This window comes from Ctenocephalides felis, unplaced genomic scaffold (assembly GCF_003426905.1).
Source record: "Ctenocephalides felis isolate EL2017-DRISC unplaced genomic scaffold, ASM342690v1 CF-g0.4_SCAFFOLD_03570, whole genome shotgun sequence".
In the NCBI taxonomy this organism is placed as follows: domain Eukaryota; kingdom Metazoa; phylum Arthropoda; class Insecta; order Siphonaptera; family Pulicidae; genus Ctenocephalides; species Ctenocephalides felis.
The window spans coordinates 10,627,127-10,652,441 of record NW_020539724.1 but is presented as its reverse complement, the minus strand read 5'-3'; the positions used below and the strand labels follow the sequence as shown (position 1 = coordinate 10,652,441).

Genomic DNA, 25,315 nt, shown 5'->3' with positions numbered 1-25,315 from the left:
AAGTAAAGTAAAACTATGAATATGCATAATTAATAGTATTTTTTATTTAATATTTGTTTAGTAAAGATTTACCCAAGCGAAATACCTAGACCAGCAATAACATTATCATGGGCCATTCTTGGAAGCAATAATCACTGATATTAAAAATTAATAAGAGCGATAATTTTCCATTGAAATATTTTATTAAAGTCGCGTGGTTCATTTCGTCTTTTACTTAAAATCTAAACTGGATATAATATGTGTAATTTATATTAATTTGCGTACGATTACACCGACAAAAAGCGTTCGGTACATATGCCAACGTATATAAATACATATATTTTTGGTTTTTAATTTTTTTCATCCATTTATATCTGGTTATGTTAAAATTAGTTTATTATATAAGTCAAATTTAATCATGCATTATATGTGATACAAATATATTCTTATACATTACAAATAGATTCCGTACACTAATAATGGGTTACAAGCTACAAAACCTATCGGGTTAATTTTTTTTTTTTGATTTTTGGAATAATTTTTTATCTTAAACTATTGTAAATTTAATGCTACTAAGATAATAGTAGCAAATATATGAAACGTTTACAAATTTATTTTTACTTAGCCGTTTTTTTAATAAGAGACCTCCCGACGATTTGGAGACTTTTTTAAAAAGTTGTTGATTTACGCTCGCAATTATTTTGTCTTCCTCACGTTGAAGTGATCTCAAATTACAGGCTCAAAATAACAAATTTTAAATTTAATACATCGAATTACACTACATCTTTTATCGTTACACACTGAAATATGTGATAAGTTATTAATAAATATATTTTATATGGCTTAATGTATACTTTTACTCCTTACACTAGATGCAAGTAATTTCACACTACACAGAAATATTTTTATTTCGGCGAAATAAACAACGGCGACTATTCAAAACGCTCTGTTTAAAATTCAAAATTGGTCATTATATGAAAACTATTAAATTATTTGCTAATAAATTTTTGCTAGTATAAATATTCAAATACTGTTGAAATGGGACAAAAGTTTGTCAGAATATGGAACCTATTGCGGGCTCTGCAAATAAGTTTCAAATTGTTTTGACAACTTTGTCTCATTTCATGAACTTTATTAATTAAAATTTAACACAAGTGCAAATTTTTGATAATAAAGTCCTACTTTTTTTTAAACGCGTCAACTGTAATTATGCTTTTCCTATACCGACTAACGAACATGAATTTGCTATTAACTGTTTTCGCTTGAGATAAATTACTTAAAAAATATTAATATGAACAAAATAATAATAATTGATAATTGTAGACTGAAAATATATATTTGCTATGTCTATGGATTTTATAGGAATTTTAATTTAAACTGCATCATCAAATACTTGTTCGTAAAACCCCTTGGAGCAGAAATTGGAGTGATTTCTGCAAATTGCATTTAAATTTAACTATCTGTATTTTCATCCCCTTAAAAATGTAGTCTTTTAAATGTCGTTAGTAAATAATTACTAGTTATTAACTAGTTTCAGAATTTTGTATATTTTTAACTGAAAATTTTGTTCGTATAAGGTTGCAAAAAAAAAAAATCAAGACTTGTATAAAATTTTGAATATCCTGAATTTTGTATAGTTTTAACCGAAAATTTTGTTCGTACAAGGTTACAAAAAAAAAATCAAGACTTTTATAAAATTTTGAATATCCTCATTATGTAAATTTTTATAAATTTTTGGTAGAAGTGGTAAGGGCGTTATTTTTCTCAATTACTTTATGAAGAATCATAGATCTCAATATCATTTTGAATTTTTAGTTTAGTCATTATAGGATTAGTACATAACGCTTAAATGCGTTGAAGTATTTTGAAATACAGTACGTAAACCAAAACACAATTTTCACAGATAACCGAGCGTGGCATAAGTTTTCACGAACGGCGTAGTGTCCACTAAACACGTTTCTCTGAAATAATATACCTATTTATTATAGAAAAATTAATTTCTTACTAAGAGATTCAATTATCTCGCAATCATTTTTACTAGTTCGATTATTTTTTACAAAAGTCGCACTTACTCGTCTTCCCATGGGCAAACTTCTCGCCTCTGTTCATCCTCTGCGCTGGTTCCAGCGGCCTGATCCGATTCTTCGGTTGGTCCTTCTGTTTTTGAATCATTTTTATCACCAACTTTAGTTTCTGATTTATCACTAGTTTTGCCATCTTCTGTGTCATTAATTGGAGTCGATTTTGATTCATCAGTTATTTCTCCTGACACAGATTCCTCAGAGGTACGAGTCACATTTTCTTCGCTCTTTTTGGACGATTCGGACAATTGATGAGGCAGCTTCATCTTAGAATGGTAAAAGAAAATGTAAGACGACATTGAGACATTGATATGCTTCCTTTGATAAGAAGTTTTATTTTATTATATAAGATTAAACAAACTTATACTTGTACGTTCTGCGTAGACCTAGGTTGAGGTTCAACAAGTGCAAAATCTTCTTCGGCAGTGGGATCAACTGTTTCAACTTCTGCAAGCGGCGCAATCGCTGTTTGTCCAGCAATGTTAGGAGGAATTGGCGTCGGTAACGGAGTGCCTTCACTGGATGATGCAGGTTCCGATAACAATAACTATGGCAAACAATTAATACACGTAATATCCACAATCGCACCTCAATTATGGGACAATCAGTAACTTTCATACCTGGCTATCCGCTAGTACTTCACTTCCAGCAGTATCATCTTTTTCTTGTTGTTCCTCAGGTTGTTCTTGCAAAGTGTCCTCTCGTTGTCCATGCAGTGATTCACTAACACTAATCGCAGGTGTTCTAGGAGTTCTAGGGGTTGCAACTACTGCACTTGTAATTTCCCCAGATCGCGATTGTGGGATGATTAAGGGTAAGGCAAGAGCATGATCCGCGGATAAAAACAGGGAAGAACTAGCCAAACCGCTCGTCGTAGTACTTGGCAAAGTTACTGATGCTCGTCTGTGCTCTGGTTGAGCTGCTATCGAAAGTCTTCTGAAACAAATTGAATTTAGTGAAGATAAGCTCGGCAAAGTGTTTAGTATTTATTCCGATAGTAACCTTGTTGATCTATTATCACAGTCCATAGTACTCTGTCGAATCCCGCAAGTGCGACGCAATCTTTCCGCAACCTCGCCGACTGCTGCTGCAGCAATTGCACTAGTAGAATTAGCTCCAATAATTGCAGCATTAGAAGCTGACACATTACTTTCATCACCCCCGGCAAACGAATCTGTATTCGAGTTTTTGCGCGATTTGCCTGCTGAAGACGCAGGACTCACCGCACCTGAGGGCTCTTCGGAAGTGGAAGCTAAAAATTATAAAAAATAAGTTTAGAGATTGATAATTATGTAATGGGTTAGATTTATAGGATTTTTACCCATTGGTGTTCGTCTGCTTGGAGGTGGTTCAGGCCCAGTTTCCCACGGACATACATCACAAGTATTTCCTCTCCTGTCCAGGTCTGCATCATCGCAACTGCCTCCGGCGATTGGTTCTCGACTGTTTAAATTTTCATTAAATAAATTTATATTTTTGCACCTATTATTTTTTATTATTTATTTATTAATCTACCAACAATATCACTTCTTAAAAACAAAATTATATAAAATAAAATCTCTAAATTACAATATTTTCTCTCGTCATAAGCAAAACTTACGTATCTTTCTCTTAAAATAGTTTTTCTGAAACAAACTAACTATGAAATGATTTCATCTCCAGAATATATTGATTAATTTCTATATGGCTATAGAAACGTTAATTAACAGCTTGATAAACCGATAGCAATTTATCCATTTAAGTAACATGAATGACAAGACTATCACCGAATATAATATCCTAGCCAGAATATATAGAGAGGTTCAACAATCTCTTATTGATCACTAAATCTATTAAATTACCATATCAATTCTCATACGATCCTGTTAATAAACGCTAAATTAAATTGATTTTCAGCGATTTTACTTATAAAATAGACAGGAAGCTGGTAATAAATTTATACTCAGCATCAGCAAAAATATAGTTATTAATATTTTAGTATTATTCATAAGTATATCTATTCATGTCTTCTAATAAGAAAAAAATACAACTATAATATACACAACATCAAAAAATAGATTACATCAAGATAATAGATGGTGCTTTAGCTATTAGAAATAACTTTTTGTGATACACATTAAAATATCGATGATTAAAATCAAACATTTTCAAAAACAATCAATCAATGATTCAAAAATCCTAAACACCAATAGAAAAAGTTTGAGTTAGTCTGAAAATAGTGGTAACACACACATCTTCGCTAGATTTTATAATTAAAAAGCAGAATAAAATTTAACGTAAAATCTTCAGAGAAATATTGAAAAACCAGAAAATCTAAAAAGTTTCTTTTTAGTTTAGGAGAAAATGATGAACAGTTTGCAAAATATAGATGTCAAAAAATTAGTGATAAAAATATTGATTATTTTTGTTCATCAAATTCTTTTATCCGTGCATGAAGAGTCTTTAAAGTTATTTTCAGTTATATCAGAAATATACACATTTATTCATTCAAATGCCAAAACTTACGAAGCTTGAGGTGACTGATGCGGGCCTGGTATGTCGCCTCTGAAAGTCGCGGTAATTTTTAATATAACAAAAGTCGCGGTGTGATTTTTAGTATTATGAATTATGATTATGATAATGTAGTATATAAACTGAACTTATATTTGATTAACTTGTTTTTTGTAAATACCTATATGGAATATCACTAAGGTTGCTTTGGCTGTGACTATGGGGTACCAGTCCTGTTTTGTTGCCTTGACCAACGGCCAATTCGTGGGCAGATCCGCTCAGGCTCCTGTCGGATCCTCGTCTTCGGTAATGACCGGGCCCAGTAGCTAAAAAATGGTGATTATATTAATTATTTATTACTATTTTTATACAATTAATGTCTATTATTACCTGCTGAAGCAACCGGCGCAGGATGGACTGGTCCAGGTACGTGCGCGCTTGTTGGAACCACACCAGTATGAGGTACTAAAGATGTGGTACCAGTGGTTTGTTGAAGGAGTGCTGCATTTGGAGGAGTTGTCGTTGATGTCTTTTTTCGAGCAGCACCACCGAAACCAAAGAATCTATAACGAAAAGAACCTACTTCATATTTTCTATTAGGCCATCCTAAAATATTCAGAACACTCATAGGAATAAAAATACATCAACATCAAAATGTAAAACATCAGGTAGATAGGGTTTTAGATTTCTTATTTTGAATATATAGCAATTTTATTATTATTGATTATAATTACCGTTTTTTCTGACTAGGTTGAACACCAGCAGCCAGCAATTGTTTATAATGTTCACTGCGAACAAATCGGGGATAACAGTCCTTTTTCAGGAGCAGCGCGTACACGTGTTCTGCCGCCGCGTCAAAAGCGAACCTCGTGGGAGCTTTAAGCTCCTTTTGGACTCGTTCCATAGTTTTGCCGTCGATGTTGATCTCGCAAGGAGCTCCAGGTGCCAAAAATTCCCTGTAGAAGAAATCGGTAATGTAATAAAAAATGTCATTAGGAAATAAAATTATGCTTATTGTATTATTTTTCTACTCACTCATAAATTTCTTTAACTTTCCGCTGAATTTGCGAGTGGGCTGATCGCCTCAGATCATTGGCCGCCGTCCAGAATCGGATGTTCTCGTGGCTGTACTCTTTCCTTAGGTAAGCTGTAAATTCTTGCAGACCCGTTGGGTCTGACACCAACTCCTCCATGGAATGGGCCCAACGTCTTACACGTTTTTCAGTTGGTTGTTCGACACTGGAAATAGAAAAAAATATATAATAGACTGGTAATCATACTTATAGCTTTAGATAATATATAGGTATTAGTCAATATCTCACATGGGTCCATTCAATTGCCAAAAAGTGGTGTCTTCGGATACCCAAGGGTTGGAAGGCAGAGAAGGTGTAATCAAAGGGTCGTACTCCGCGTATGTTTCCGCATATTGCACCAACCCTTCGACGGCTTGAGAAACCTTTACCCTCGTTCGAGTCAAACTCGATCGCAAAAGCTCCACCTGGATAAAAACCAATAAAATAATGATGAAATATTTTCATTTCCATTCTACATCGTTATCATAGACGGCAATTAAACCACAATGTTTCCACATACATATCAGACCTTTAGTCAAACCCAAATCAAAAGGCTATTTAGTGTACGAATGTCTTAGAGGAAACCCATATTATTTATCAATTTATTACGAGATAAATACAACCATTTATTTCGCAAACTTTGACAGAATCGATAATGGACCTTTGTCTAAGTATTTCTGTGTTCACAACTAAAAATAGGTCAACGGGTAGCATAAAAACTTTCGAAATAAGTTCATAATTATAATAAAGTACAGATTATAAAGTTAAAACTAGTTCATAAAATTTTATATATAAAATTATTAGTGCATTACTAATTGACAATATTTTATTCAATCAATATAAAATTTAATATGCATATATAACTTATACAATTAATTCATTTAATTATAGAAACAATGTGGAGAGTGCTTTAAAATTGAATCATTAAAAGTTTCATGATCAGGAATTTTAGTTTACAAAATTGCATGCTTATAATAATAATTACCAGTTTACACTATGAAGAGAAGCGAAAAATTTCCGTTTTAAAATAAGCAATTTCGTTGAAATCGTTTAATTATATTTTTGCGTCGTCAGCAAAAAATAAACGTTGTAATGGAATGAAAATATCCTTAGTCGTTGCGAGCAGTTTTTATTTCCTAAGTTTTTATTACGTATTTAGAAAGTGGCTTTTTCAAATTGAAACAACTGAGGCATAAAACTTGTGAAAAAAATTATATATATATATATATATATATTTAACTTATTTATAATTATGCGTATATTATTTAATTTGTAAATAACAATTCCACAAATATTACTAAATTTAAAAAAATTAAAAAGAGTAAAGTATAACATTTTTTAAGAACCTCGCAACAAATTTTGTAGGATTATATGATGCCAATTGCATTTAAAATTATATATTTCAAAATGTAATCAAAATTACATATATGTTCATTAAATCATCATGCTTTACAATTCCATTTTCCAATTAATTTTTATTGTACCTCATTACCAATACATAATTTATATACAAGATTTCAAAGCATTTTGTATCAAAATACATAACAAATATAAACAAAGCATACGCACTATATAGACAATTAATTTAATGAAGTCTATTTAACATGTGATATATGTCGAACTACGTGCTAAATAAAATTAATTATTTCGAACAGAGTATTCGAAACAACACAATATAATATTCATTTTACTATCGCCAATGACATATTAATATTAACAATTCATAAAATTATTTAGTATCGAATTAAATATTATTATTATTAAGTGAAGTGTTACTTACCTCTTTTCGTACATCATCAAGGGTTCTTCGCCTCGTCCGGCCCTGTCTGTCCCTCGAGGGCACCGGGCAAGGTTCCAGAGAACTCGACACACCAGGCGGAGGCCGGTACACGCGCCAGAATGCACGCTCTTGACTGTCTGCGATTATTTTATCGCCTTTTTTACGTTCTTTTGCTATTTTCACCTGGGAAAAAATATACACATTGATAATGATAAATTATCCCTATATATAAAAAACTTATTCATTCCTATAAAATATATGTAGAATAAATATATTACCATGGTCTTTCAAAATTTGAAGTAAGGTGGTTGTTATTTTTTAATTATAAGTATTAGGTATAATTTCTATCAATTCTATTACCTGTTCCTCAGCTTGCATGGTGATACAATCCCATTTCGCCTTCAGGTTGTTTTTGAGGGAAGCAAGGGCTTCTGCTTCGTACTCCTCCAGGCCATGCCTCTGTCGATTCCTCATCGATCTTTTCAAAAGATAGATCGCATATTCAACATTGTCAGGAGGTCGATTTTGCCATGGCCAATAGTAAGGTACCTAAATAAAATAGATTTATTTCTAATTATTCAAAGTATGGCCTATGCACATTCCAATTAATGCATGCCCATGCACATTGAAACAAGGATTAATATTTTAATTAATTTCCTATGTAATACATCAATTGCAATCCTGGACACGATTCAATCACCAATGACGGGCTATTGATTAAATATGCAATACTTAGGTTCCATATATCCCTGATATACATTTAGGTAATACAGTAGAGAAGGTATTCTCTATGTATCGTCTATTTATAGAGTGGGAGATAACGTATGCATTATGTATAGGAAACCGATACCGAATATATATGGAATTGGGAAAAGCAGAAGCTGCTACGCAATGAGATCCTCTGATCGTATTCTGCTTCCTGAGGTTTTACGAGGAGCTTCATTAGCTTCATAAGAATACAGGGGAAAGGATATATATACATATATATATATATATATATATATATATATATATTTATATATAATATATACTAACACGTAATCAACATAAATTTGTAATGTAGCGTAATGTATTCTACGTATGTCTAAAAATTTTGATAAAACAAATATATAACATAGAACAATATTCAAAGTTTCAATAAAAAACAGAAAACAATGTTCAAATCGACCTGAAACAAACATTTAAAAAATAAGTCTAAGCCGTAACCCAAAGTGCTACGGCGCACGGTGGAGCCGCCTTGTACTTTCATGGCAATACTATTGAAGTAACTTTAAAATGTTCATTTAATTTATTACTAGTCCCAATTTTATTTAAACTGCAAAACAGAAAAAATAACAAAAATATTGTGAATATATCTTCCTCTCATATTTCATCGTCAAAAATCCGCCAAATGTATAGTGTATAATTAGAATTTTTACTCTGCACATGCGTTCATAATGTTTAATTAAATCGAAAATGGCAAAATGACATGAAACATGTTGCCTTGGGTAAACGTAAATGCGTGCCGAATATAAAATTAACGACATTGTTATTGCTTTTACTGCAACATTGCTCACATGCGCACTTAGCAAAAGAGAAAATTGAGTGTAAAAATAAATCAGGGTTACTGGAAAACAACAGAATGGTGTTTTCCAGTGTTATAACGCTTGTGGATGGAGTGGAGTTGAGTAAACACAGGTTCTGGTGTAAGTAATTACATTCGTAAATGAACAATTATCATGGACAGACAATTTGATGATTATTTACTTTTCATATGTAATTTAAAATATATATTTATATATCGGTTATTACCTGAAATCGATAATAAGAGCTATCGTCTTTAACCACAAGATTCTTAGAGTCGCTGACAGGAAAAAAATATCCGTGCTGGCACAACTGATTTGCAATATTTAATGCTTCTATAAATTTAGAAAACACAAATTATTAGATTAAAGAATATTAAAGTTACCAGAAATAAAAGATTCTATATAAGTTACCTGATTCCTCAATAACAAGTCGATCCATTAGCCATTCAATTAAATCATAACCTGTAAAGGAAAAAGATACATAAATAAACGTAATAAAATATAGTGTAAATATGTTAATTTACTAATTATTTTTCACTATATAAAATATGAAAATCGAGGTATGATATCAGTCATTTAATATTTTGTCTGTTGCATAATTTGGAGGTTGTCAGTCCTTTCTGTTCGTCAAATCCCGCATAATTTCATCCATTTTCACGAGTAATTTTAGAAATATGTAAAATCGAATAGAATGTCAGACTTGTCAGAATAGTTATATAAAGGAAACGAGCGGCATATTACACCGACAAAAATGTTTAGATATAATATTTGTTCAAAGAATGTGTATACGTATATATGGGTACTTCGACGGGCGAATAAAGGGGTAGTACCTACTTCTCATGAAACCCGTGTGTACTAAACGAAGGCAAATAAAACTTGTGTAAATTGAAAATAAACCGAATATCAGATTTACTGAAGGCGATACTGGTAATCATGTTGACTTGGCAAGTATTGGAAGAAAAAAGTAGCTTGGAAAGCAATTAATAGTAAATGAGGAACTATTATAGTGTAACGTCTTAAATGATGATACTGCATAAAATCTTTTTTAAAAAAAAATATTGGCCTCCGCTTTACAGCATTTTTAGCCACTTACATCATTCATATTATTTTTCATCATATTCTATACAATTCTTATATATATATATATATATATATATATATATTTCTTATACATTCACCATATATATATATATATATATATATATATATATATATATATATATACTATCTCTTTTTTTATCCTAATCTTCCATTCAATTTTCTTTACTGATTTTCAATCTTCTTTTTGTTTCTCAATATATTCTTCTCATCTTCTAAACTAAGCTTTTTTTCCTTCTTACTTCTAATACATTTTTTTCTTGTACTTTACAACTTCTAACAATTCTTAATCTACTTTAATTTTATATTTTCAATTCTGCTATTGCTGGAGATTCGAACCAAATTCTGATGCTGATATAAATATGTATAGAAATAAATATAGCACAATTTAAAATTTTAAATATCCGCCATAACGTATATAAAACACACTGTGTCTTTCGCAAAATGATGAATATTAAATATAATTTAAACAAAAATTGAATAGTTTCAGTAATGCTTTTATAACTCAGCAGAGATCCAAGCTCTCTTCGGTATTAGCATGGCAGGTCATCATCAACTATTCTAGACCGGGGATCGAACCCACAACCCTATGGTTAATGGAAATCTTGATCCGTGCATCTTACCACTAGGCTACCCTCACCCACAGAAAAATGTATAATAAAGATCAAGGGCAGGTAGTAATGAATAAAATAAAAATGATGTAATGGCTAAGTGCTATAATGATTGAAATAAATTTATTGTATTATATTATAAATAAATTAAAGTAAATAATAGTAACTTACCTATAAAAGCGAATGGTATAAATGTGAGGAACATTTTTTGAGTGCGCACACGGACACCATTTTCGGGATCCAGCATTTCCCGTACTAACTCTTCCATCTGAAATAAAAAAAAATAATTTAATAAAATTATTATATAAGATTTTAAAATATCAATTTTACTTTGATTAATATTTAAATTACAATTATCAAATTCGACTCTCACAATCTAATATTTGTACAAGGCGAAACAACCCTAATCCATTCCATGTTCTTGCAAATTGCAAATTTGTACCTAATTACATTTTAATATGCGACGAAACTTTGTATAAACGCATTTCGTCATATAATATAATATTCTTACATGACTTTCGAACATTTGCAAAAGGAATTATGCATAAGACTTACCGGCGCGTAAAATAGACGGAAAGCTGAGGGAAATAATTTACTCAAATTAAATATGGGAAGAGTCTGTCGTCTTACGTTTTTTAAAATATATTTTTGTTGAAGTAGCCATTGGAATGAAATTATTTTTCGATATTAAACGGAAAAATTTACAATAAAATAATAAAAATTTGAGGAAATTTTAGTAGTTTTTTATAGTATTTAAAAAAAAGTTATTTGGCTGACCCTATATAAAATACATACATTTTAATTCAAATTCAAATCAAAAATCTTTCAAATGATTAGACAAATTATTGTGGTCCATCTAGTGGTCCTAGTGATCTAGTGATCTTACAGTTTAGATATTTCTGTAAAGAAAACAAACAAAGTATTATACATCGTTAGAAATTTCTCAAAATTCTTAGTTTTTTTCCCAAATATCGCAACTTCGAATTCCGCACGGTGTAGCCTACAGGCAAGTTGCTATCGAGAAATTCGAATTTTTAAATGGGCCACTCATATTAAAAAGTTTTTTGAATCATTAATTTTTTTTTTTTTAATTTTTTAGTATCTATATTTTATTTCTTTTATGAATTTTCTACCAGCTCTCCCACTACTAGATTACGTCGCCGTAAGCTCCGGTATGATTAGCACACCCTGTTTAGAATTTCATGGCGTTATAAAAGTTTCCGTCATCCAAAGCGTCAGTAATTACAACCTGCTGCTGAATTTTATATCATATTCTAAAGTCCCTAACAAAATATCGACTAACTTCATTTTGACGATGAAGATTATAGAAAATATAGAGCTACTACCTGGGAAAAGACACATTGGTAATTAAAATCTAAAAAAACGCGAAGAACAGGTGAACAACTAATTGGCATGTGGTTCTAGGAGACTAGAAAAAAAATTACCAATGGATAAAAACTGTACAATGAAGATTATAGAAAATATACAGGTACTGTATCGTGAAAGACATTTTGCTGATTAAAATCCAAGAAAAATAAGAAAAAAATAGATGAACAACTAATTAGCATCACATTCTAGGAAGCTGATTAAGATATTAGCAATGGATAGATATCCTTACATACTAAATTTTTTTTGTTCAAATTATAAGAATGTGCAACTCAGTTGTTGTATTTTAGATTAAAACTGTTTTTGTGTTTTTTTTTCTATTTTTTTAATAACAATCAGTACTTAACATTTTTTTGGGAATGTTAAGATGAAACTTCTCACAGTTAAAGAACTGTTGACCAATGCACATCTGTTAAAATTATTTATTATTCTATACCAAGGAGTTTATGTTATCTTTTTCTCTAACACACACATTCTTCTCCAATTTCAGTCAATCGATTCAGAATGACTTCAAACGTCAAGATAACATAGAATTAGCAGATCAGGTTATTTGGCAAAAACATAAACTTCATTAAAAATAATAATGTTAGTAATGAAATTATAATAACAATTATCTCAGTTATCTCAGTCAATTCAAGTCAATTTTGTTTTCAGTTAAAAATATTAAAATTTGATTACCGATTACAGATTTTTTATTAAAATTTTTGCAATATTCATAGATGCATTATTCTTAGTTTTTACAACCCTGTATATATGAAAAACTTTTGTTTATGAGATTCTCAGGAAAGCACAGCAAAAGTTTCACAAAGTTTGATGGAAACTTATAAGATGTATTGAAAAACTATATGGTACTTTGAAATATTATATACTTATATACCCTCAAAATTGAATAATCAAAAATCATGTATGAGATAAAGGTGAAAAAATCAATCTATTTTTCTGAAGTAATATGTATTATAATACAATTGTATTATAATACATATATTATTTCAGAGAAATAGATTTTGGCTTAATGCACTTGTGAAAATCAATAATATGAGACCGTTGTAAATATTACAAATTCTGTGTATATTATATTTTTAATTATTTAATTAATTTTGAACCACTTAAATTAATTTCTTAAATTTCTGGAGTAACTTCTGGTTTACTTAAGTTATTCAAGTTTGTCCAAAGAATATCCATTTGTTTTCGAACTGCGTTGTAACATTTAACTTTTCTACTTTGTCACAGTTAGAACCAGAGTTGTTATAAATCAGTGTTATTAGGCAAGTTGTAAATTTAAACAAAGTTTGTTCTCCTATTTCATTCATTGTGAATGTTATGAGATTCTTGTTGATATACAAAATTTCTGTATTTGTTAAAATATTTTTAGAAAAATTTTGCAATATTTGTTATTTATTTCTTTGCTAATATTATTATTTAAAATTAAATTAGGATGGATAAGGGTTGAATAATTCAATTGGAACCGAATTTTCGGTCACTTGTAAATATTCTATAAAGCTCTGATATTCAAAATTCATTGCAGGCAGCTCATGAATATGTTTGTCGCAAAGCTTCCTTTTATTATATGTATATATATATGTATATATATATATATATATATATATATATATATATATATCAGTCATTCATGCAAAAGATTCTTAATTGTGCATAAATCTTTATGAAATTCGGTTGATTATACGCCACTGATTTTTAGGGAGTGGATAATTCGAAATGCCTATTCTGTTACATATACCTAAATTTATACTATACTCATATTTTGATTTTTAAATATTTGACGAAAAAGATTATATCATCTTTCATTAACTTCTTCTGCAAGAGAGAAAAATATTCAGTTAATCCAAAATGTTTCAAAATTCAAAACTATTAAATCCCTAAGGCTCAACATAAAACGTCCTAAAACTTTTCTTTTGAACTTTTCCGGGCTCAGTGCCCTTGGCAATCTTGAAAACTTTGCAATCGAAAAAACCGTTTGTCACTTCTGGAAAAATGAAAAAAATAGTTTGTAGATAATTTAAAAACTCTAGAAAAGTTTTCCGACGATATTTCTTACAGAAGCCTAAAATTAATCTCAAAAGAAACAAAAAACATAAAAAGTATCGTCGATGAAAATTGATAAAAAGGAACATAAAGTTTGATTTTGGCTTTAAAAATTGTTTTACGCGTAAACCATAAATCTATAAATATACTACTAGAAAATATAATCCGCTAAAAATATGAAATAATTTCCAAGAAAATACTTTACAGAGAATGGTTTCTTGATTAAGTTTTAATATATTCGCATTTGTTATTCTGAATACAAAGAAATAAGCGTTTTGAATTGCGCAAACATAATTTACATTATTATAGAAATTCACTCTTCTGTACAAAACAACTGCAAATATTATGCAGATAATATTGTTTCTTTTCGAAAGAAATATTTACTAGGAAATTCAATGGAGGATTAAGTTTTGAATAAACGCAGAATTTGTATGAAAGATTATTCATTTAAAAAAATAGTAAAAAAATTGATGTTAGAAGAAAAATGTACAGACTTTCAAATTTGAAGTAGAAAATGGAAACTGAAAAATTATTTTTATTTTTTAATGTCGTAACAATATTTTTTTACATGATTTTTTATGTATAACATAGACAAGATCAGTCAAGAATCAAGTAACAAACATTATTTTATATTTCCATGAGTTTAAAAAAAAGGGTCCCCTTTCACATATTTTCAATACCTCGGCCGAATGATAAGCTAATAAGTTGAGAATTGGTATATCCAAATTTTTTGAAAAGGCCTATAAAATGGCGTATAAATTGTTTAAATAATCCCATACTTTTTATCAATATTTTTTAACACGTCATGATTAAATAATATCACAATATCCCACTGACTACAATAATCTTTGATTAGACATTTTAAATATTTTTAACGATTTCTTGAATAATACTTAAAATCATTTTATGTAAAACTTTTCAAAAAGTATTATGTTAAGCCCCATCCAAAATTGTCAACAGGTACTTTTTATTATATTTCCAAATCCAATTTCGTTCAAAAGTCAATCCCCGTGAATATTTTAATTGTGGAGTAGGGAAAAATGTTTAACTTTCTGCCATAATTTTTATGAGCGTAATAAAATCTCTTTTGTACCGAACACGGTGGTTGTAGAACAAATATAAAGCTGAATAACATTTGTCCTGTCATTTAATTTACATATTGTATTATTATATACGCTTCATGAAGTTTCCAGAACAAAAACGATGAAAAGCAAATGAATACGACGACGATGGAAGTTATTTTCATACAAGTTGAGGAACATCACATGTTTATAAATTGATGATCATATATAGAAGTTGGAGGATGTCATATAATAATAGTCAAATAATACGTATAATAAAGCTCATTTGGAATGTGAGCATCGTGAAATTAATTCTATGTGCAGCTTGAATAGAATATAAATTAATTTTTAACTAGTGGTGTGTATGGCACTGTGCCTTAAGGCAAATTGCTGGATGCTCCGATCTCTCAAAAACTCGATTTCTATTTTCTGCACTCTTTGCTCCGTATCTCCGAAACGGCTAGACCTGCCTTTGCCAAAAACTAATGAGCACATCTCGGCGATGAAATCGGTTGATCCGTGCGCCCGAAAACGTGGACGAAAAATTGTATCCATACATACATACACACACAAACATACACACACACATTCATCTTTTCTGAGGTATGCCAAAATGTTCAGAAACCTCCAAAACGTGAAGAAATGTAAAAATTTTCAATTTCGATTTTTGGACGATTACAATAACTTAACCTACGGAAAGTTAATAATACTTTAATGCATATGATTTAAAATTTATTGCGTAATAATGATCCATTTTGAACCAAAAAACTAATGGATAGTTAACTATACTTCTGGTTCTGCAGAACTTTTTAAACGAGACAAAAATTTTGTTCATCAAAGTTGAATTATACTAATTGTCTTTGAAGTTTGACCATAATTGTCCTTCTTCCTCAAAATCCAGTAAATTTTTCTGATGTGTATTACAATAATCCTTTTGGAATCGACCACCATTCGGTAGGTATCACCAAGTAAACTAAATTTTTGGTTGCACAAAACTTTTATATATAATGGGATGAAGAAAGTTTTACCCATAAAAGCTAAATTACAACTATTACCCTTATGCTTTTTACAACAATTTACCTTAATTAAAATGGCACCTAGCAAACATTCTCTATTTACAATTATGCTCAGCAAACGTGTTCATGTCCGTAAAAGTCAGCACTTAGCAAATAGACAGTTCGAAACTTTTGCACCCACCAGGGCTTTCAACGATGTAATTGAGAACAATGACAAACAGTTTTGTGACTTTATATTTTACTAACGTATTTAAACTTTTATTTCAATATTAAATCCATGTTGGAAATAGTTTTGTACATATCAAATCAGCTACCATGAAGAACAAAGCACAATAATGGACCGAAAGAAATTTGTCTTTATAAAATATTTAAATTCTTAACTTTCTATTTGTTTGGACTGAAATTGGTTCTATATGAATTGTATTTTACTTTAGATAACTAAGATATAAGTATCTATTCTGAATTTACTTAATTTTTTGTTTTGGCTATTAACATCGCTTCGGCTCCGTTCTAATAAATCTTCTTCATATGGGTCTTTGAGATCAAAATCGTTATTTTTCCAAATTGTATGGTATACACAAATACTTTTGAATTTTTGTTGTCAAAACTTTGGCTTTGTTTTTTATATTGTCTATGTCTTTTTTCTAGGTTTTGACCATTCCGTCCAATATATGAGGTGTTACAGTCGGAGCAATTGATTTTGTGAATAATGTTTTGCTTCAGAGATAAGGGTGTTTTTTCTTTAATATTGGTTTATCATAATATGTATATAAATAAATATAAATAGATCAGTTCTTATCTAATAAATTAGTGAAATAATCAGGATTCCGTTATTTTATTTACTGAAATATATTAGTGAAAATGAAATTATACGAATTTAAATACGTCCCGCATTGTGTGTATTAGTGTGCAATAAAGGAAATTTGATAAAATCAAGTTAAAATATAAACTAGTACAATAGCAGACTAAAAATACAAAATTGCGCATAATGGATATTTTATGCACGAATATTTTCAATTATTCACTGACAATCAGATTCATAATCTCTTTCAATTCTAACTGCGTATATAAAATCAATTCCCATTCCCTGGAAATCATCAAATTCAATTCTATCATTTTGAACAAAAAATACTTTTTCCATTATATTTTATATTGAACAAAAAATGTGTAAAAGGAAATGTAGTGAAATGAAACATATTGTTTTGAAATATGATATCTGTGTCTACGCGTAGCAATTTTGCTGAAATGCGAAGCCTGAAAGCTAAAATAAAATCTGTAGAGTTTAATTGTATTTTTATTAAATTGTCTAATACTTTTTATTTAACTATGAGAAAACCATTGATGTTTTTGTCGCCTACGGATGTGTTCGTTGGAAACGAAACCCATATAGATATATCATATACATAATAATTTATGAAGAAAATAAAGTAAACATATACCAAAACTTTTGAACCGTTGATTATTATTTCACGTTAAGTTGGAAAAATTCCATAATACTTCATTCGTGCCCGAGATAAATCCATTTTTAATCCTTTTCATTCCATCAAACACGCTTCGTGTTTTTCACTGTTTTCCCGCGGCGGAAAATACGACTTCCAGAAATTTTCTTTCCATTTGGCTTATTGCTGTGTCAGAGTGTTTTATAGAAATAAACTAGAACGAGCTTCTCGGTCAGATTTATAAAGTATGTGCCCGGAATAATATAAATACATTTTGATATAATATTAAACATCTTGGGGAGTTCTCGGTCGAAGAGTATAATGCATGTATGTTAAAAGATATGGTAAAGAGTTGAATATGGTTTCTGCTGAATTTGCAGATGTATTATTTGAATTCTATCGTAAGAGGCGAAGGAATTATGAAGGATTTTGGTAAGGACATTTCGAAGGATATACAGTCTGCAAAGATATATATATATATATATATATATATTCGGACATTAGTGATTAAAATAAGATACTTTGCTGAAGAAACTATACCTCTAAAAAAATTCTGATGTCTCGAGTATTGACCCAAAAATAAAGGTTGCCGTTTTATTTTTATGAAATATTCCATAGATTTTTTTAACTTCCCGTAGGGTAAGTTGTATTAATCGCAACACAATCGAAAATAATTTCTTTATATATCTTTACGTTTCAAAGATTTCTGAATATTTCAGCATATCTTAGAAAAAATGGATGTATGTGTGTGTGTGCGGATACAAATTTTTGTCGTCGATTTCAGGAACACCGATAAACCGATTTGAATATTTATTCGATTCGTATTGATAAGGAGACATGCTGATTAGTTGTTGGCAAAGGCAGGTCTAGCCGTTCCGAAGATACGGAGCAAATAATGCCAAAAACAGTAACTCAGTTTTTAAGAGAACGGAGTGTCCAATTATAATAATTCAAAAACCATTTTACTTGCTTTGACAAGATGAACTGATTAAATTTTTGGGGAGGCAGGTCCAGAGGTTATGGACTCTGAATAAAAATAAGTTAAAAAAATGTCATTTGGCGGTCAAAATGTTTATTGGACACATGTACATCAAATTATCAGATATTTTATAGAGATTTTAATAATGTGTTTTTTTTTGGTTTCGGTACCAAGATTTTTAATTACGGTACGGGAAGTTCTAGCAATTTGCCTTAAGGCACGATGCCATGCACCCCACTAGTTAACAAAGTTTATGCCGTTTTATTTTTACGAAATATTCAAAGATTGATTCAAAAAATATTACGGGTGACTCTTACCACCTAGGAGTACAAAAATGGATGTTGGACTATTTGCAATCATATTGAATACGACTGTAAATGGTATAAAAATCGGTCAAGCCGTTATGAAGGAGTATTGCGAAAAAACATCACATCATATATATATATATATATATATATATATATATATATATGTATATATATGCTCGAAGGCAGGTCCAAGATGCACCACATATAAATGATTTCCTTACCCTTCGTCGTCTATCATTCTACTATTTCTCCCCCCTTTTTACACATTTAATTTATTTTTCTTTCCAAACTTCTTAAAGCTTCAATGTTTCCTGATCCTCAGCTTCTGCTTTCAGTTCCCTACAATTTCTCTTCTCAATTGTTTTTGAATTGAAATAAAAATTTTTATTTAAAACGAACTTCTTAACGCAACACAATTCACATCCAAATATGTCCTCTTATAAATCGGTACCTAAAAGGTTAGTTTTACAAACCATATCGCTTAACAATCATTAACTAGAACTATTGGAATTTTCCCGAACTATTTAATCTAAAATACCCGATTGTGGCGATCAGCCCAATACCGGAACATAGACAAATTCGCAGCCTATAAACTATTTAACAACAAAACCAATGGCGTACGTAGGTACCCACTACTGCACGGCGTTTGCCATAAATCACGCCCGGAATCCGTTCCCGAAAATACGCTAACTCCCACATGACGGGCGAGTGGAAAGGTCGCGTCATCCGCGAAGCTACGAGATGCGATTCAGCCAAGCTACGTGGGCTACGTGGTGGTGCTGGTTGTATTTCACGATTTGTTGAATATGAACTAAAACAGGATTCGGAATTGAATAATTGAATTATATCGTATTTATACAAAACATGGTGTTTGCTGACTGGTATGCGTTTATTCAATATTTAGGGATCAAAATAAGATAGTTTGTTGAAACATCCGTGGATAGATATCTTTGAATATATCATAAAAATAAAACGGCAAAAACGTTGTTAAAAAATCTGTGGATAGATATCTTTGAATATTTCATAAAAATAAAACGGCAAAAACTTTGTTAACTAGTGGGGTGCATAGCATCGTGCATTAATGCAAATTGCTGAAACTTCTCGTACCGTAATTAAAAATCTTGGTGCGGAACCCAAAAAACTTCACACAAAACGTGTACACATTATTACAATCTCTATAAAATATCTAATAATTTGATGTACATATGTCCAATAAACATTTTTAACCGCCAAATGACATTTTTTTAACTTATTTTTATTGAGAGTCCATAACCGCTGGAGCTGCCTTCCTAAATATTTAATCAGTTTTTCATCTTCTCAATACAAGTAAAATGTTTTTTGAATTATTAAAATCGGACGCTCCGTTCTCTTAAAAACTGAGTTACCGTTTTTGGCACTTTTTGCCCGTATTTTCGGGACGGCTAGACCTGCCTTCGCCAAAAACTAATCAGCATATTTTCTTATCACTACAAATCGAATGCTTTTTCAATTATTCAAATGGGTTGATCCGTGTTCCTGAAATCGTCGACGGAAATTTGTATCCGCACACACACACACATACACTCATACACACACATACATTCATTTTTTCTAAGGTGCGCGAAAATATTCAGAAATCTTTGAAACGTAAAGATATCTAAAAATTTTCATTTTCGATTTTTTTTGCGATTGCTATAACTTGCCCTACGGGAAGTTAATAAGCCTAATTATAAAAATAAATATATATTTATAACATAATACTAGATGTAATGAGGATGTGCACTTTTGTAAAGTGTTTTGCTAATATCATCTGGTTTATTTTGTTAAAAACAACTAACAGAAATAAACAAAAATAACAATTGCTAAGGAATCGCTAATGAGCTTTAACATGTTAATTAACTTAATTTAGTTATTTTATTTACTCGTTATATATTATATATAAATTATAGTTATTTTCCATATATGTTGACTTGTTATGTTCCATAAATATTAAATAATAGCCAATAAACAGTCAATAAATAGTGTCATGGAAATTATTTATTATATGATTGTATGTCGTAAATATATCATATATTTAGTAGAAAACTTACAATAATTCTTAGAAAAATATAATAATGCATTTCTCAAATTTGAAAATTCTTGTAAGCAAGAAGGCACATTGCAATAAAGTTTAAAATAAGTTGTCCGTAGCATCATGTATCATGCAGTCGCACAAAACATATTTTTATGCAGATGATGTTTTTAGTTACACATGAAGAATAAAATATTCAAATATTTCTTCCATTTCATGAAGGTTTTTACTGATGATTTTCCGCCATCTGCGTTGGTGTCGCAATTCTGTCTTCGAATAAAGGAGACTTTTATTTTTCTACTTTTTCTCATCTATTTCTCGTCGCCCCATACCCATTTTAGATGAAAATATATGGGGAAAGGTCAAATATATCTTTGTAGTAGATGATGTTATTCCCACATTAATATTTTTGGGGAAAAATTTTTGTTTGGGTGTACTGATATAATTATATTTTTGTTTTTATTTAATGCTAATATAAAGTAATTATTATATGATAATCATGATTTTTTAATATATTTCGATACGAGGTGAATGCTAGTCTCTGATGAGACTAAATAGGTCTGGAATTTATCAAATATTGCAATATAAATTTTAGCTTCAATAAAGTGAAAAATCACACTCGCATATTCTTACACAAAAATATTTTTTTCATTCGACTGCATGGCATTTCCTATTTTTCTACATTTCATACGCATTTCTGTTAACGATGCGTTTATTTTTTCTCTTGTGAAAAATACTAAAAAAATCGTAATAAAATGGGTGATAAAGCTTAGGATTTATTTCATATCATATTTTATTTAATGTTTCTGTTGTTTGTGTTCACTGCACGTTCTCGTGAAACTATACCTGAGTCTCTGATGAGATTTTAATCGCTATATTGTAATAAATAGAACATTGTACGGACCAGTTTATGGACTGAGAATCATATTATACTTTGATGGTCTATATTTTAAAGCACTCGTAAAATATACATATGGACCTCAACACATATATGTATATATACCATAAGACCATATACTACTAACTTCTGTTTAAATTGTTCTTGGCAAAATTTTCACAAAAATTCTAGTAATTTCCAAACAATTGCCCAATGTCATTCCCATACATCAAGTAGGTTTTTTATAAAATTGAACATCGCAATCCAGATTCTCAAACAGAAAGTTCACTACAAATAAAAAAACGCATCACAAAATTTCCGAAAACGGTTGCACATTACGCGCAAAGTATAAATTCACCATCATCGGTATTTTAAAATGCTGTAAAAATCGAAGAGTAACCAAAAACATCCGTTAATCAAAATGTATCCCTGGAAAATTTTTTATCCTCATCTGCGTGATTTTCACCAACGTCAATGGAGCAAGTAACTATTCTCATGTCCATAGCATGATCAAGAGAGAAGATCCAAAATTCAAAAATTCCGTTCCAATCACTTACAAAGGCCAATTTGCATGCAGTGGCGTAATGGCATCTCACAGATTAGTACTGACCAGCTCCCCATGTGTCAAAAAAGGTATTGCTTCCAATTATAAAGTTGTTGTCACCGATAGCCCTTGGAGAGTTGATAGATCACCCATTGGATTTAGTTTCCAAGTCGAGAAAATTATTAGAGAACCGAAACCAAATGGAATAAGTCTGTTGCAAGTAGTGAACTTTGTGAAAAATGCTGCTGACCTAATTTGGGATGCAACTGGTAAAATTCAACCTTGGATTAATAAAGAAACTGTTACTCTATCAGGATGGGAAGGCACAATTGAAGATAACGAGTCTGATGAAGAGGAGGAAAGTTCCGAAAATGAAGAAGATAGTGATGAAGATGATGAAAGTGGAGAAAAACTTGAATACAACTTGGGATCTTTCTCAGCTCTGGTTGACCGTTTATGTCCTGCCGCAACTGGTGATGATGCAACAATTTGCATAACGCCGAAGAAGTATTTTGAATGCGAAGGCTTCAAAGGAGGTGCTGTTTTGAGCAGGAATATTCTTGTGGGTATTATAACTGATACAGAGGATTGTAAACGCATACGAGGTGTCCGTATTTTCCCATCATTAGAATGGTTGAAAAGTCAAGTACCAAGAACAAGATCTATAACCGATGAAATGGTGAAGATACCAGAAGTTTCTATTAAGGGAAATGGAGCGACTCGTCCTGCTCATGGATTGACCTTTGTGGTATTAACAACTCTTGTTATGTTATACAGAATGTAGAAGGTGACATTAAGCTTAAATGTCAAAATAATATGAAATACAAGGGTAATTATTTACTATGAGAACATCTTTGATTTCTGTTTATAATTACAGGTATACATGTTTTTGTCTCCTACACCACTTAGAGATACTAGTTCGTACATAATTTTCTAGAATGAGTTTACTAATCTAAGTATATGTTGGTATAAAAATATATAAAGCAAACCAGTCATTTTTTTTAAAAAAATGACGATAAATAGCACTGCCTATAGGAATCTCCTGAAATGACAGCTATTTATTAAATGCGTTCAAATTTTGCTGAAAACGAAGTAGATTAATGGGTCACATGAATCATGCAACCATCAACCTATTTGAATATAATATAGAATACATAATTTGTATGCAAATATACACCATCAGGCTTGCGAGGAAATTTATTATAGAAATTTGGCATATACATCGATAGAGTTTGAATTTTATTTATTGAGTAATAATTAGTTATAAACGAATATGATATAGTTAAAAATTTAAAATTCTGTATAATGAAATATAGCAGAATAAAAAATATTAGAATTTTATGAAGTAAGCATGAATAACTATTTACAAATTAATAGTCATATGCTGTGATAAAATTTAAATTTTATCTATATTTTATGTAAGAGAAAGCGAACTCAAATATCAACATTTTGCTGGAAAAATTTATATAAAAAGTTCCAAAACTAGATTTTCTAATCCTAATATAATCAGCAACTTTGTTCAGTTTGAAAGAAAAAGTACTTTAAAGAGAGTATCAAATTATACTAGAAGTAAACTTATAGGGACAGTTTTTGGGTACATCGAAGTAGATTCAACATACTAAATTAACTTACTTGTTTTATATTCTATTTAAACTTTTAAACCATTTATTGACAAAACAAACTCCATATCAAAAATTCACTAACTGATTACATTTGCATTTTACCTCAGCAAACAATTCTAACTGATTTGCCCGTACTGTATTTATTATTATTCAACTCGCAATTTAAAAGCGTGGAATAAAACCATTTTTATTCGAGTGAAGTGATCAGTGGTAGCATTTATTTTTTAAATAAAATTTAGCGACTGTTTAGTATTCATTCCGTGTTTTTCCTCGGATATTTTACGCCCTGGTAACCTGGAAGATGTATGGATATACTAGGTAAAGATACCTCGAGTGCGATTCGGAGGAAAAAGGCTTTTAAAGAACTCCACTCGACTGGAATTTAAAATTTTTCACGAAAGCAGAATACTCATATTTATCGTAAATGACACACATATATATATAATATATTATATATATATATATATATATATATATATATATATATATTATGTCGTCATTGTAATACTCTTCCAAAATGGTTTGACCAATTTTTATAAAATTTTATAAACGTTTAGTATGATTGAGAATTGGCCTGGTAACGGTTGACCACCTTCAAGAATATTTTTATTTTTTTGGAACAATATCTCATTTTATTTTCATAATTTGTTATTCAAAAGTTCATGAAGTCCTAAATTTTCACCCTCCTACCCCAAATCTTTATTTTGTAATAAAATCATTTTTGAAAGGAATTTGAAATCAATATGCTGAAGTAAAGTACTTACATATTTCATTAGACATTTTACAAATGATTGCTTTTACAGTAAAATATTCTTTTATAAAATGCAAAGTATGTTAGAGCATTTCTTATAATTTAATTAAAAAAAAACTACAGAAGAAAATGAAATGGCTTTTAATTATATTTCAAAGCAATTTCTTAAAAGATATTACAAAGTCTGGACTGTTGAATGCATTTGACTTCTGTTGTTTTAAAGAACTGACATGCCCAAATTATGAATTAGTAAAAAAAATTACTTGTACAACAAGGAAAATAAAATAAACTCAATTGAATTAAATCAGAATACAAGCATCAAGTAGTAGAAATATCAATATCGAACCCATAAAATATAAATTATTACATAGTACCCCTTTTGGTGTAATGCCTAATATTAAAAGTCCCAAAATCAGATTTTCTAATCTTGATATAATGCCGATGGTAGTTTCTTCTTAGAAAAGTGAACCATTTCAACAGCAAAGTCGGATTAAGGTAATCTAAAAGACCTTTTCTAGAAACCCGGCATCTATTTAATCCTTATTGTAGGTAATGGCCAAAA

At 30.2% G+C, this 25,315-nt stretch overlaps 1 protein-coding gene across 1 annotated transcript in view; it reads right to left on the bottom strand.

Annotated features, from left to right (window-relative positions):
- Positions 1-1,657: 1,657 nt before the first annotated feature.
- LOC113383363 overlaps positions 1,658-25,315 on the bottom strand; it is a 154,204-nt gene continuing 130,546 nt past the window's right edge. The window contains exons 3-18 of the mRNA XM_026621635.1: positions 10,849-10,945; positions 9,380-9,430; positions 9,195-9,301; positions 7,764-7,952; positions 7,404-7,586; positions 5,873-6,048; positions 5,586-5,789; positions 5,285-5,506; positions 4,941-5,113; positions 4,732-4,876; positions 3,382-3,503; positions 3,063-3,312; positions 2,681-2,996; positions 2,428-2,607; positions 2,052-2,326; positions 1,658-1,940 (exon numbers count right to left, since the gene is read on the bottom strand). Of these exons, the coding sequence (XP_026477420.1) occupies positions 1,877-1,940; positions 2,052-2,326; positions 2,428-2,607; positions 2,681-2,996; positions 3,063-3,312; positions 3,382-3,503; positions 4,732-4,876; positions 4,941-5,113; positions 5,285-5,506; positions 5,586-5,789; positions 5,873-6,048; positions 7,404-7,586; positions 7,764-7,952; positions 9,195-9,301; positions 9,380-9,430; positions 10,849-10,945 (2,754 nt within the window). The 3' untranslated portion in view covers positions 1,658-1,876. The remainder of the gene's footprint in view (positions 1,941-2,051; positions 2,327-2,427; positions 2,608-2,680; positions 2,997-3,062; positions 3,313-3,381; positions 3,504-4,731; positions 4,877-4,940; positions 5,114-5,284; positions 5,507-5,585; positions 5,790-5,872; positions 6,049-7,403; positions 7,587-7,763; positions 7,953-9,194; positions 9,302-9,379; positions 9,431-10,848; positions 10,946-25,315) is intronic.